The sequence below is a fragment of the Pelobates fuscus genome, chromosome 4 (assembly GCF_036172605.1).
Source record: "Pelobates fuscus isolate aPelFus1 chromosome 4, aPelFus1.pri, whole genome shotgun sequence".
Lineage (NCBI taxonomy): Eukaryota > Metazoa > Chordata > Amphibia > Anura > Pelobatidae > Pelobates > Pelobates fuscus.
Window position 1 is genome coordinate 122,815,960 of NC_086320.1, and position 13,262 is coordinate 122,829,221.

The 13,262-nt window shown below is 40.8% G+C and overlaps 1 protein-coding gene across 2 annotated transcripts in view; it reads left to right on the forward strand.

The window, feature by feature from the left end:
• ANKRD12 (ankyrin repeat domain 12) overlaps positions 1-13,262 on the forward strand; it is a 123,480-nt gene that overhangs the window by 67,040 nt on the left and 43,178 nt on the right. For both annotated transcript variants that reach the window (XM_063451563.1, XM_063451564.1), the window contains exon 3: positions 8,107-8,254. In XM_063451563.1, the coding sequence (XP_063307633.1) occupies positions 8,107-8,254 (148 nt within the window). The remainder of the gene's footprint in view (positions 1-8,106; positions 8,255-13,262) is intronic.

Consider the following 13,262-nt stretch of genomic DNA (forward strand, 5'->3'; position numbering starts at 1 on the left):
CTGATCTACATATGCCATGTACCTGTGTTTTTGAAATGCTTATAACTGCTATTGTGGCATTGCAAGCATAACTGTCATCTCCTGCATATCAAAAATAAAGAATTTTAAAAAAAAATATGACATTATATATATATGATACATATACATATATTATATATAGATATAATACATGTGTATATATATCATATACATATATATATATATATATATATATATATATATATATATATATATATATACACACACACATATTAATTTGTTTTTTTTTTTTTACACTGATTTTACAGGTTTTTCTTTTTTGGGTTTTTCACTTGCAGGGAGACTGCCTGTCAGCACAGACAGTCCCCCTGCAGGCAGATACACAGACACCTATTGCGGTCATGTGATCGAGTGATCACATGGCCGTGGGGGACTGCCCGGGCAAACAGGCACTCCCCCTGGACCGGGTGGAGCACTGATCGCCGCCGTGGGACCGACGGCGATCAGGTAAGTAGCCCCAGACCGTTATGACGGTTCAGGACCGTCAGCGGTCCAAACGCACGTTTTACCGCTGACGGTCCTGAACCGTCAGCGGTCCTGAAGGGGTTAACACACATAACCAAAAAAAAATTATATACCAATAAGTGGGACAAATTCCCCATTGGTATTGCAATAGAGTAACCTATTAGTAACCCTTTGGATAAGCCTGCCTAGATTGCAGTGAGGTCACGGGGTGGGGTAGAGAAAGTGGAGGTCACGAGAAAATATGTGAGTCCAATTCACAATTAGTATCATTAGTAAATGATTTATTTAACAAATATAAAAGCAAAACGGAGAAGCAGTATGTGTGTGAAAAACTACACCTTATGTGTACACTTACGTAAAAAGTACACCTTTTGATTCGATATGTAAAAAGTACACGTTTATGGTGTAATAGCTTGTAGAGTCACCTTTTGCAGTAATCATTTTCTTTTTGACTTGATCAGTCTCTCACATCATTGTGGAAGAATTTTGGCGCACTCTACAAAGTTGCTTCAGTTCATTGGGGTTTGCTGGCATTTGCGTGTGCCAGCAAACCCTCCAAAGCATTTCAATTGGGTTAAGGTCTGGACTTTGACTGGGCCATTGCAACACCTTGATTCTTTTCTTTTCAGCCATTCTGTTGTAGATCTACAGCTGTGCTTGAAATAATTTCCTGTTTTATGACCCAATTTCGGCAAAGCTTTAGCTGTCAGATGGACTCACATTTGTCTCTAGAATACTTTGGTATACAAAGAAGTTGGGGGGCGGAGTCTGACTGCCAAGCCGCACAGACGTGGGGGAAAGGAGCTGTCATGCCAAAAGCATGAGTTCTTTTTTGATGTGTGTTTATATATGTTAAGAGTTGTTTTTTTGTAAACCTTGGGATGGCATTTATTGTGGTCTTTGATCTTGCACCAGGCCTAGACCATAAAACATCTAGATAGCCATCACCAGAGCTGGACACAAGGAATTTCAGAGTGGGCAATAGACTGCCAGACCAACCCCCTCTGATCCCCCCCAGGGGTCTGCCCACTGAGAAATAACTAGTTTAGATATATAATGAGGGTGCTGGACTATCCAGAGTTGAGTTTTTCATTTTTCTTTTGTCAGTAACTTCTAGGAGATCAATACCATCTAAGACTCCCACAAGAAATCTATATGGGGTAAATATATGTAAGGAATTTCTTGTGTTTTCTCCTATTTTATTTTATGTACTGCTTTGTAATTTGTTATCTGTATGTCATTTATTTCTGTATTTTGTACTCAGCACTGTGAATCTTTTTTGTCAGATTAAATATTTACTTAATCAGTTTGTGTCTCTGTTCTCTATAAGAGCTTCACTCTCCAGAGGAAAGCAGGTAACACGTTACCAAAAAGGGTTAATTATATGTGTTTGATCAGTAAAAGTAGAACTGTGATTCTATAATTCTCCTGTGTGTGGGGTAACCTAAGACGCCCGGGTTTAAAAGTCTTGGTGGTGGCAGTAAAGTGTGTACTAGGGGGTTAGTGTAGAAAGGATTGCAGGGGTTAATTGAGTGGTTGCTGGGACTAGCAACAGGTAACCAGAGGTCTGGTGTCATTAACCCTGTCACTTCCACACTCTCCCCACTGTCTCGGCTGGGCCTATAGCCCACGCTCGTGACAGGAGCTCCTGGCTCCCGGGTGAGCCGGGATGGCAGAAGTCAGGTCGGCCACAAAGCATGCCGAGACACAGGACTGTCGAGGCACACCCAAAATGGCCGCCCGGCGAGACCCAGGGAGAGGGAGCACGAGGGTACCCTCCCACCCCCTGGAAACCCTGGACCGACTATGCCTGCACTTCTGTGCGATATTGTGTAGCAGGGGAGTGCCTTATCGCCAAGCTGCCAAAACGGTGGCCTCATGGATCCGGCCTCTCACCCGCAGGCGACAATATGGCATCCCAACAAGGGTCTTCCAGGCGGCCACCCGGCCATGTGGGCGCCAAAAGCAACCATGGAGGGAAACAAAGCCCGGCCACTGGGGCGCAGGCACCGGCTCCCAAGCACAGCCGAGAGAAACCGGAAACCTAGGCTGCTCGAGCGCAAACGTCAGCCCCCACACACACGAGAACGGTACTGCTAAGCCAGCCGCACCGAACCAACGCACCCGCGCCCGTCACGGATCAACCCAATGCTCTCCACCCGTGGATGCGAGCATCGGCACCAAACGAGTGAACACACCACGGATTACAACCAAGGCTGAGCCTCCGACCGGAGAAGCCATCCGTAAGATCCCACAGACAGGCCCCTGCCAACAGGTGAAAAAAGGCGTCGGTTGACACCAAGGAGCACACCAGACCACAGTGACTATCTCCACCATAGACTCAGCCTCTAATAAGCAAAGCATGTTTGTTTTCTCTAAGTTTACAGCATTATAGGAATTTTAGCAGCTGTCTAGCACTGCCTATAACTCTTAACAGCAAAATTGTTTTCTGTTTCAGTAACATAAGCGTAGAACACGAATGAGCATCCTAGCATCTGTATAACGCTAGGGCAGGCCGTGAGCTACTAAGCTGTGAGTTAATAAATTGAGTTAATAGGCCCTTTCTAGCATAGCAGCAAGCATGATAAAACGTTAAACAGGAGAGCAGGAATGTTTATGATAGAGCATCTCTTTCACACATATGAGTAACCCTGTCTTTACAATTACTGTGTACCTCTCACTGTTGTGACCCTAATTTTGCTGTTACACCCACAACCATACTGGCATTAACTACTACTTAGGTGACAGAGATCTGTCCCTCATGGTACATTGCACGCACTGTGGACTTCTACAGCCATGTACTGTCTGGTGGAACTCCGGTTGGATGCCCATCTTGTTTCATAGGTTTAATCTGTTTAAATTTGTTAAGCCTAGATTGCCTACCCACAGTAATCATTGCTTCTAACATCTCTGCGTACCCAGTGGCCCCAACCCCCTGATATCCGCTATAGCACCATCCCCAAAGCTTTTTATCTTCGCATTAACTCGCCAGGACAGAGCTCTGCACTATTGTATCTAATACTAATGTTGACGCCATTACTGATAGCCTGTTGGCTATGCACCTGTGTGTTTGCCTACTGTAGCCGGGACGCATCCCTTTAATCTTACTCAAGAGGCTGACGACAAGCCTGTATTATCTCACCCAAAAGCGTCACCTTAATCTATATGCCTGCTAGTTTGCTATATAACACGCTCGTGCATGTTTACCAATCTGTCTAAATAACTAAAAATTAAAATGCTCACACACTATAGACACGTCGGAAAGCCTAAAACTATCCTACTTACCTTTTAAAAATGTATGCAATTGCAGCACATAGTCTATATGCATGTACCTGAATATGTTGCAAACTCTTAATTCTACACTTAGCTCATTTGCACATACTAGTTCTTGACACAGCATAATAATATCATAACTAGATCGTAAAGCGCTGTTGCATTGTGTTATGAGAATACCTAAACACCCTAAGCGACGAACACATATACTGTTTAACACCCAACCTGTCCCTATATAAAAAATGTGCTAGATTCAACATGTACCTCTATGTTCAACTGTTAATTATCAGCTGGAGGGATTGCCTTGTGGGTACCTCGCATGCATCTGTTCAAAGCTTATGCAGTACAAAAATAAAGAATTTAAAAATAAATAAATAATTAAAAAAATACAAAGAAGTTAATGACTGTAAGCTCCTATGGCTGCAAAACAAGTTCAAATCATTACCCCTCCACCACCGTGCTTGACAGTTTGTATGAGGTGTTTGTTCTGTTATGCTGTGCGTGTTTTCGTCTAACGTGGCACTGTGCATTATGGCCAAACATCTCCATTTTGGTCTTGTCTGTCGAAAGGACATTGCTCACAACTCATGTGGTTTATTGAAATGCAACTTTGCAAACCTAAGTTATGCTGTCATGTGCTTTTTGGACAGAAGAGGCTATTTTCCTGGCAACTCTTGGTTTTTTTGCAATTTCTCTGAGCATTGCACCATCTGACCTTGGAGTGAATTTGCTGGGACGTCCACTCCTAGGAAGATTGGCAACTGTCTTGAATGTTTTCCACTTTAGAATAATCTTTCTCACTGTAGAATGATGGACTTTAAATTGTTTGGAAATGGCCTTAGAACCTTTCCCAGTTTGATGGGCAGTAACAATCGCTGATGTCTTTCCTCCTTGTGTTAAAACATACCTGACTGCTTCAGACTAGCAAACTGCTGAAATTGTTGCTTTTATAGAGATGGTCACACTTGCTGATGATCAATGAATCAAGGGCATTTGATTAGCAGCACCTGTGTGCTACGTGGGCTCTCAATTGGAAGCAGCAATGGTGTACTTTTTTGGTAAAATAAATCATGACCTGGTGTAATATGTCATGTGTTGTTCACCTGAGGAATTTACCTAATTTTAAGACCTGCTAAGGAACAGATGATTGTCATTATGTCCTGAGTGGTAAAACCAAAGAATTCAAAGAGGGTGTGCTTTATTTTTCCCATGACTGTATATTTCTGCAAAGTAACAATCAAAATCTTTAATCCTAGCCCTAAATCTAATCATAAACCTCCTCCTAATCCTAACCCATCCCCTAATAATTTTCCTAGCCCTAATTTTTAACCTTAATGCTAATCTCACTCCTTCTTAACCCTATGGTGTTTCTATCTGCTAGGAATTCCCTAGTTGATTTCCCCAATGAAAGTGCTGTATGCAAAACTCAGTCTGAGCTCTGTATGCAGCTCACCTGTCAGTCTGAGGCCCCTAAAATATCCCTAGGTGATACAGGGGAGCGCCAGGTATCTTTTGACCTGAATTTCCTGGTGTGAGCAGAGATTCAGATTACATCAAGTTCTAGCTATAGGCATTTAAATTGGGGATCAACCGATTATCGGGCTGGCTGATTTTCCGTATTTTTGGCAATATCGCTATCGGCCTGTAGAGATATACCGATATTGCCGATAATGCATACCAGGACCGCTGGGCCCATGACAAGCCTGGCAGTCCTGGAGGGCCTGCAGCAAGCTCTTACCTTCCCAGCAGCTCCCTTCAGCTCCCCTGTGTAAATCTCGGGAGTCCCGCGGCCGTCAGTGTTGCCATTGGTTACCATGGCAACGCTTTACACAGGGGAGCTGAAGGGAGCTGCTGGGAAGGTAAGAGCTTGCTGGGGGGCCCCACTGCACAGACCATGCCACAGGACCACCAGGGAATGCTATATCCCCAATCCCTGGCCAGGTAACAAGCAGGGAGGGGGGACAAAAAAATATATAATTTTTTTAAAAATGTAAATAAATTTAAATTAAAACATGTCCCCCTGCCCAATATTACATACCTGCATTATACACACACACACACTACACACACACACTGCATTATATATACACACTGCATCTACTACACACACTACACAAACACACACAGCTCTCCTGTCTAAACACACTGCATCCACTACACGTGGCATGTATATGTTGTGCATTTACCTTTAGAAATAGTTTATTTTTTCAAAATGATAAATGTACAGAATATCGGTAAGTTATCGGCCTGAAAGTTCAGTTTATTGGTATCAGCTCAAAAAAAAAATCAATGTCGGTCGATCCCTGATTTAAATGCTTATTTAAAGAGCAACCTGCCGTGCTAACTTTCAGCACTGCATGCAGCACATCAAAAAGTATGGGGTCACTAAAAAATGGCTTAGCTGATAGAGGGGAGCCTGTTGGTACCAGCAGGGAACTGCATGTCTGTCTATGGCATCGACGGGCATTACAGTTCTGCACTGCATGACTACATAGACTGTGGTTTTGATGAATAGATTATTCTCAATGTTCTGCTATTTAAGGATTTAAATCACTTTGTTTATGCAGCCATAGTCACACTATCATTGGTTGTGACTCATTCTTATTGGAAAAAGTCCTACATTTTTAGCTTCCATAGGGTTTCATTTAGAATTCATATCTTAATAGCCTACTAGAGTATGCAACCGCATCATGTTGTGTCTTTAATGCTCAATTGCAGGAGATGACTTCTAACACAAACACACTGTGCTACAGCATCTTATTTGAAAATGAAACCTTTATTTTTTTTCATGTTGACTGTGTGAGTCCTAGCCAGGGGAAATGTGGCATGCATCAACAGAAACTGAAATTACTTAACTCATACATGGCAGAGAATTGAGTAGTGAGCCTGACACTAAAACTGCTTCATTCAGCTAAAGTTGGTTTGGTGCTTACAGTATTCCCTTGAATGTGTCAAACATTTAATTTTTTATTACTACAATACGATTCTAAACCTAATACGCAGTCTAGCTGCCGTTTCCACATACTTATATTTCTGTATATGTGCGTGTGTATGCATATGTGTATTTTGTTATGTATCTGAAATAAAGTTAAGAACACGGTTTGTTATACACTATTTTTATTGATCTGTATTTTGTATGTTATACACTGGTTTTTTTTTGGACCTCAGGTCCTCTTTGCTTTAATCTTGACTCTCTTTTAGAGTTAAAGGAACACTCCAAGCATCATAACCTCTAAAGCAGGAGTGCCCAAAAAGGTAGATCCCCAGATGTTGTTGAATTACAACTACCATGATGCTTTGCGTGCCTTTAGAATGGCAAATCATCATGGAAGCTGTAGTTTTAAAACATCTGGGCATCTACCTTTTAAGCACCTCTGCTCTATCTGGGGATCTACCTTTTGAGCACCTATGCTCAAAAGTGTACAGTAGTGGGTATGGTGCCAAGAGCACCCTAGTACTTGCTTCCCAATTGTAAATAGTCAAACACTTTTAGAATTGTTTGACTTCTTATTTGGGGTCCACAAGGCACTGCGTCTCATTAGACTTCAGAAGAGCTGGAAGGTCCTGGTTAGGAGCATACTTTATCACTCCTAAAAGAAATGGTATCTAACAGATCAAGAAGACAATACATTCTAAAACGGTTTAACATCTGACATGGAGAGAGCCAGGGCACTGCTTGCACCACAACCACCACTGTATGGTAATCCTCTACACCACTTCAATGGTTTGTTTTTGTTTTGTTTTTTGAAGAGGCATTGTCACTTTTTTTAATTCAATTTTTTATTTTTATTTTTATTTGAAAATACATGCATGTGATAAAGCATCGACTACTTTGTCTTGTAAACAGACTTTTTTTTTATAAAATGTGGCAATTGGCAGTGCTTCTTTTGTGATATCCTGCCATTTCCTAGCAGCAGTTGGTCCCAATGGCTTGTGGTAACAAATAGATGCCTTTGGAACCTTATTTCCCAAGATCACCATGGAAGGTCTTCCCTATACTGTAATACTTGCTCGCAAAATGAATACAAAGTTAGTAAGGCTCCTGGCTTATTACCCAATAGGAGCTGAAATATGGCAGCACAGAGGAGGAAGAATATTACACGATTCTACTTAACCCCTTAAGGACACATGACATGTGTGACATGTCTTGATTCCCTTTTATTCCAGAAGTTTGTTCCTTAAGGGGTTAAAGCAGTGTCAGGTGTGTTTGGGGACAAAATAAAGCTTAAATGTTAGTTTATTGTGTTTTAATTACATTACTGCTTATTAAATGCCTATTTCTGAATAAATATTTGCCAGTAAATATTTTTATTTTTTCTCATGTTTAAGAATAAGGAGAAGATCACCTCCTACAGCAGAACTCCTAAACTGGATAGGAGTGAAATGGGTAAAGATATGAAAGAAAAGTCTTCACTGAAACGCAAGCTTCCCTTCACCCTCAGCCCATCTAGAAATGAAGAGAGAGACTCTGACACAGGTATTGGTCCATTACATAAGCGTTAGAAATGAAACCAGTACAGTAAGGGACTATGTGGTTTCTTATCATGGCGTACTAGTTGTGATTGGCTTATAGTTATTTTATATTGGGGAGCATGACACGTTTAGTATAGTATGTTGAAGAACCATTTTCATTTTCTGTTAAAGGCAAACTGCCATAATTTTAAAATGCGTAAAAGTATTATAGATAGTGTATATTATTTTGTAATAAGTATTCAAACAAATTGAAAACGATTTAGCATTTTGCAAGGGGTCCACCGGCGCCTCTCTCTATCTTAATGAGATCTGGAAGCTCTGAGCTAAGCTTGGCAGTGCAGAACATGGCTCATTGGTTGAGAGCTTATCCGCTCATGCATTGCATAGCTCAGGAGACTGCAAGAAAAGACATAGGGAGCAGCGCCTGGTGACCCCCTGGGTTCATTGACTCACTACTTTGGGGGCCCACCTGACACCATAACTACAGTAGCCTGTAGTGTTTATGATGCTTGAAGTGTTCCTCTAACACGTTTGACTGTTTTCATTTTAAATAGAGGAGTGTAGATGTCTTTGTGCTTAGAAATGTGTTTTATCTCTAATTAGCAAGGATACACTTGATTGTGTAAAGAACTGGTACATTTTAAAACAGATTCCTTAAATCTTGTTTGTTTAATTTCTCTAATGTACAAATATATATATGTAGTAATATGGGTGAAAAGACAAAGAAGCTGTATGCCCTGGTTAGAGTAATTAGCTGTGGAGTGTGGGGTAAAGGGGACAATTCTGTGAACGTCCCAGCTGCGACCTAGACGAGCCGTGCTGTCTAAAGGCAGAGTAAGGCCCAGTCCCTGAAGGAATGTTGCAGAGTCCTCCACGGTGTCCATCCCTGCTGACTGTTGGGGCTCGAGAGGGGCCTCACTTGTAGCTGATGTTGGCAGAGCGCAGGGTCTTTGTGACTTGTCGGAGGGACCTTCTCCATTCCAAGTTGGAACAACATAAGTCCTTAGAAACTGGAGTTGCATCTCCTCAAACTGAAAGGGTGTTTTGGTTTTCATTGCGTCTTGCAAGGCCAGCTTGTCGAAAAGCAGTGGGAAGCGTACCAAAGCATCTCTGGGCACACCAGCCGGTACCCGGTTTGATTTAGTAAGCCGGAAGCAGCTGTCTACCTGAATACCCTTTGCAGAGCATGTGGCAGTAGAGTAGCCAAAATGCGTCTTATAAAGTGAGAATGTTCATGCGCGGTTCGAGATTCGGCGATACCGTTGATTTTTAGGTTATTGCGCGTCATCCAGGGTTTCCAATCTAACCTGCATGGTTTTGTGTTATGCCTGGAGTTGTAGTAGTAACTCGTTAGTGCCTGATTGGGCTATGGAGGAAATGTTGTCCTCATTGACCTGTACTCTGGCTGTACCACTGTTATATCCTCTCAGATTATGTCCAGGTCAGCGTTGAAGACGGCTCTTATTTTGGTCATCAGAGCCTTGATATCTCCCTTTGTAGCTGGGGCTGTCAGGTCTTCCCCTTGTGGTGGTGTGAGTATACCCTTAGCACAGGGTATGTTGTCATGTGCATCGAGGAGTTCTTCCTCGGAGGAGGAATAGTGTGGGTCCAAATGCGGCGCCATTTTGAGCCTAGCCCGTGATTTCAGGAGGTCAGTGATATCTCAGTAGTCGTCTTCCCCAATTTGAGCTGAGGTGCCGGTCCCGAACTCGGGCAGAGTAGGTAAGTAGAGTAGGGTATGTAAATACCCCAAATCTGGTGTATTCAGTGCCAGCCACAGGAGCTTAGCCGACATGCGTCTGCACCCTTCAGTGTTGAAGCCACACCCCTTATTTCAGTGTTTTTGATAATGCAGTGTATCCTGTTCAGTTGTGCAATGTAATCATGGACAATTTCTAAAATAATGCACATCTTTGAAAAAAAATCACATTGCAGTAAAACAATGGTCTCTGACTATTTCCCAAGGGAATTAGGTTGGTAGCTGCTCCATTTTAGAAATGTATGTGGGGTGTATGCTTAAAGAGAAAAAGAAAGTGGCAAACATACACACAAATTTATTAGGTTGTTTAACCCCTTAAGGACACCGCTTCAGAAGCTTGACTTACGCTTAATGACACAAGCAATTTTTGCATTTTCTTGCTGTTTGCGTTCAACTGCAATTTGCATCTCTCTCATTTATTGCACCGACACATATTATATACTGTTTTTTAAAGGACAGAAAGGGCTTTAATTTGATATAACACATATATATATATATATATATACTTATAAAAAAAATACAGAAAAATGCAAAAAAAAATGAAAAATATTGTTGTTTTTTTACAGTTTTTGCAATCATAATGTGTGCATAATTAGTGCAGGTTAAGGAAAGTAATTACAAATAAATTAATTTATTTGTTCTGATTTACAGAATATAATGTGTCTGGGATTTTAAGTTATTTTTGGTAGTTACAGGTCACAAAGCACAAGGAGTAAAATAAACTTTTAATGTGGAGCGATTTTAGAATTTGGTATGTTTTTCTTGTAAGCCTAATGGCCATAAAAGAAAACAAAATTGCCACACAAAAGTATATATTTATATAAAGTAGACATCACAGGCTATTTACCTAAGGTTGTTTTGACACTTTCTACGTAGCCATTTTACCGCCAACCTCTGCTAAATATTGGAGTAAAATTGTGTTTTTGGGGGGTTTTCGCACACAAACGTATAACAAAGAACTTCTCATGTGTATTTTATAAAGTTGGTGTGTGCTATTCCTGTACAAAGTTTTATTATGTGTTCAGTTACTTCTGCTGAGTACAACGGTACCCCCATTGTATGTCTTTGGCACTATTTTGTGAAGCTACAGTGCCATATAGGAGACCTGTCCTTTTCAGTATTCACAGTAGAATTTTGAGAGAGGGATTTAATGAGCCTATGCTTCCATTTGGGATATTATAACAGTTTGACTGTTCAAAACCCCCCACAAAGGCCTACCATTTGTAAAAGTAGACACTCCAGGGTATCTCATAAGGTGCATATTGTGCCTTAACATGCCCCATTTTTTTACCATTACATGCCAAAGTATGTGGTAAAAAATAATTTTGTGCATTTTTTACGTACGGATTGCATTTTTGCTGGGCATTTTGTATATTTCATATGTGCCACTAAGTTCGAAACCTCCAAATTATGCTCAGCTAAGTCTTCTGAGTAAAAAGACATCCCCAATGAATGTCTTTGGCACTATTTTGTGAAGCTACAGTGGCATATTGGAGACCAAGCAATATCAGTTTTTACAGAACTTTGAATTTTGACGCTGGGCCTATGTGCTATTTCCAAGCATCTTCGCAGGTTTTAAATTCAAACTACCCCTCAAAGGCCTACCATTTCTTAAAGTAGACACCCCAGGGTATTTCAAAAGGCATATTTTGAACCTTAGCGTGGGATCATTTTTCCGCTAGCTTGTACCAGGTGTAGTGGTAATAAGCGTTTTTTCTGCCTTTTTGACACAAAGTGAGTTTGCACAGTATATTTTGCAAACCTTATGTGTACCACCACTCTATAATACTTTATATGTTGCTCAGCTATGTCGGCTGAGTACAAAAATACCCCCGTATGTACCTTTGCCAGGTACATGTGGACATCGGAGGGGCTCATTTGGGACACAGCCATTCCATTTTTTTTCAAACTTTACATTTTTACGCTGTGCCCATGTCCCATTTTAGAGTATTTTACCAGGCTATATAATCCAAATACCCCATAAAGCCATACCATTTCTTAAAGAAGACATCCCAGGGTATTTCAAAAGGCATATTTTGAACCTTAGCGTGGGATCATTTTTCCGCTAGCTTGTACCAGGTGTAGTGGTAATGAGCGTTATTAAATTAATTTTTTAACTTTTTAAAACTTTTTTTACTTTTTAAAACTATTTTTTAAACTTTTGTTTTGCTTATTAATTTTTTTAAAGTTTCCTAAACTTTTGTAAAACTTTTTTTTACAGATTTAACATTTTTCTAAGCTTTTTCTTTTACCGTTAACCCCTAACTAGCAGTAAGCAGCACTAACAGTAAATTTCCCATTTTCCCATAACTCCCACCCACCCCAGCTAGCAAAATATTTAATTATACAATATTTAAATTGGTTAATTAAATAAATTTAACCCCTGAGGGTTAACAAATAAATAAAAGTTAATCGTCAGGGGTTAAAAAAAAATTAGATCACAGTATAATACTGTGATCTGTATTTTGATCACTGTAGGCAGTGATAGACTGGCAGGGAAGGGGTTAATTTTTATTTGGACTGGGTAAAGTGTTTATTTTTTTTATTTTTTACTTAAACGTTATTAAAACTTTTTTTTAACTTAATTTTTTAACTTTTTAAAGCTTATTTTAAAACTTTTTTTAACGTTAACCCCTAGTTAGCCTAACACTAATTCCCCCAATTCCCCACTAACTTCCACCCTCCCCAGCTAGCTAAATTTATAATTTTAAAATATTTAAATTAATAATAAAATAAATTTAACCCCTGAGGGTTAAAAAAAAAATAATTAACCCTCAGGGGTTAAAAAAAAAAAAAATCAGATCATATTAAAATGTAATCCCTGCCAATTGATCACTGTAGCCAGTGATCAATTGGCAGGGAAGGGGTTAATTTTTTATTAATATGGGTAAAAGGGGGGGTGGGATTTGAATTTAACTTTTTTTTTTTTTTTACACACCAGGGGGGCAGGATCATTGAAGATTCGTCTCCCTGCACTTCACACTGAACCCGGAAGTGCAGGGAGGCGGAGGTGAGTATGCAGAGCACATGTGCCCGCTCAGACATGCTGTCAGAGCGGGCACATGTACTGGGGCAGCCCGATCCGGTGCTCCCGGTCTGCCTCTAATACAGAGGCAGACCGGAGCACCATTAACCCCACGATCGCCGCGATTGCGGCGATCTGGGGTTAATTTTACCGCGTGACGGACGAGGTCCGTCTTCCGTCGTTAAGGGTATCCCCTGGATGACGGACCTCGTCCGTCACCCGTCCTGA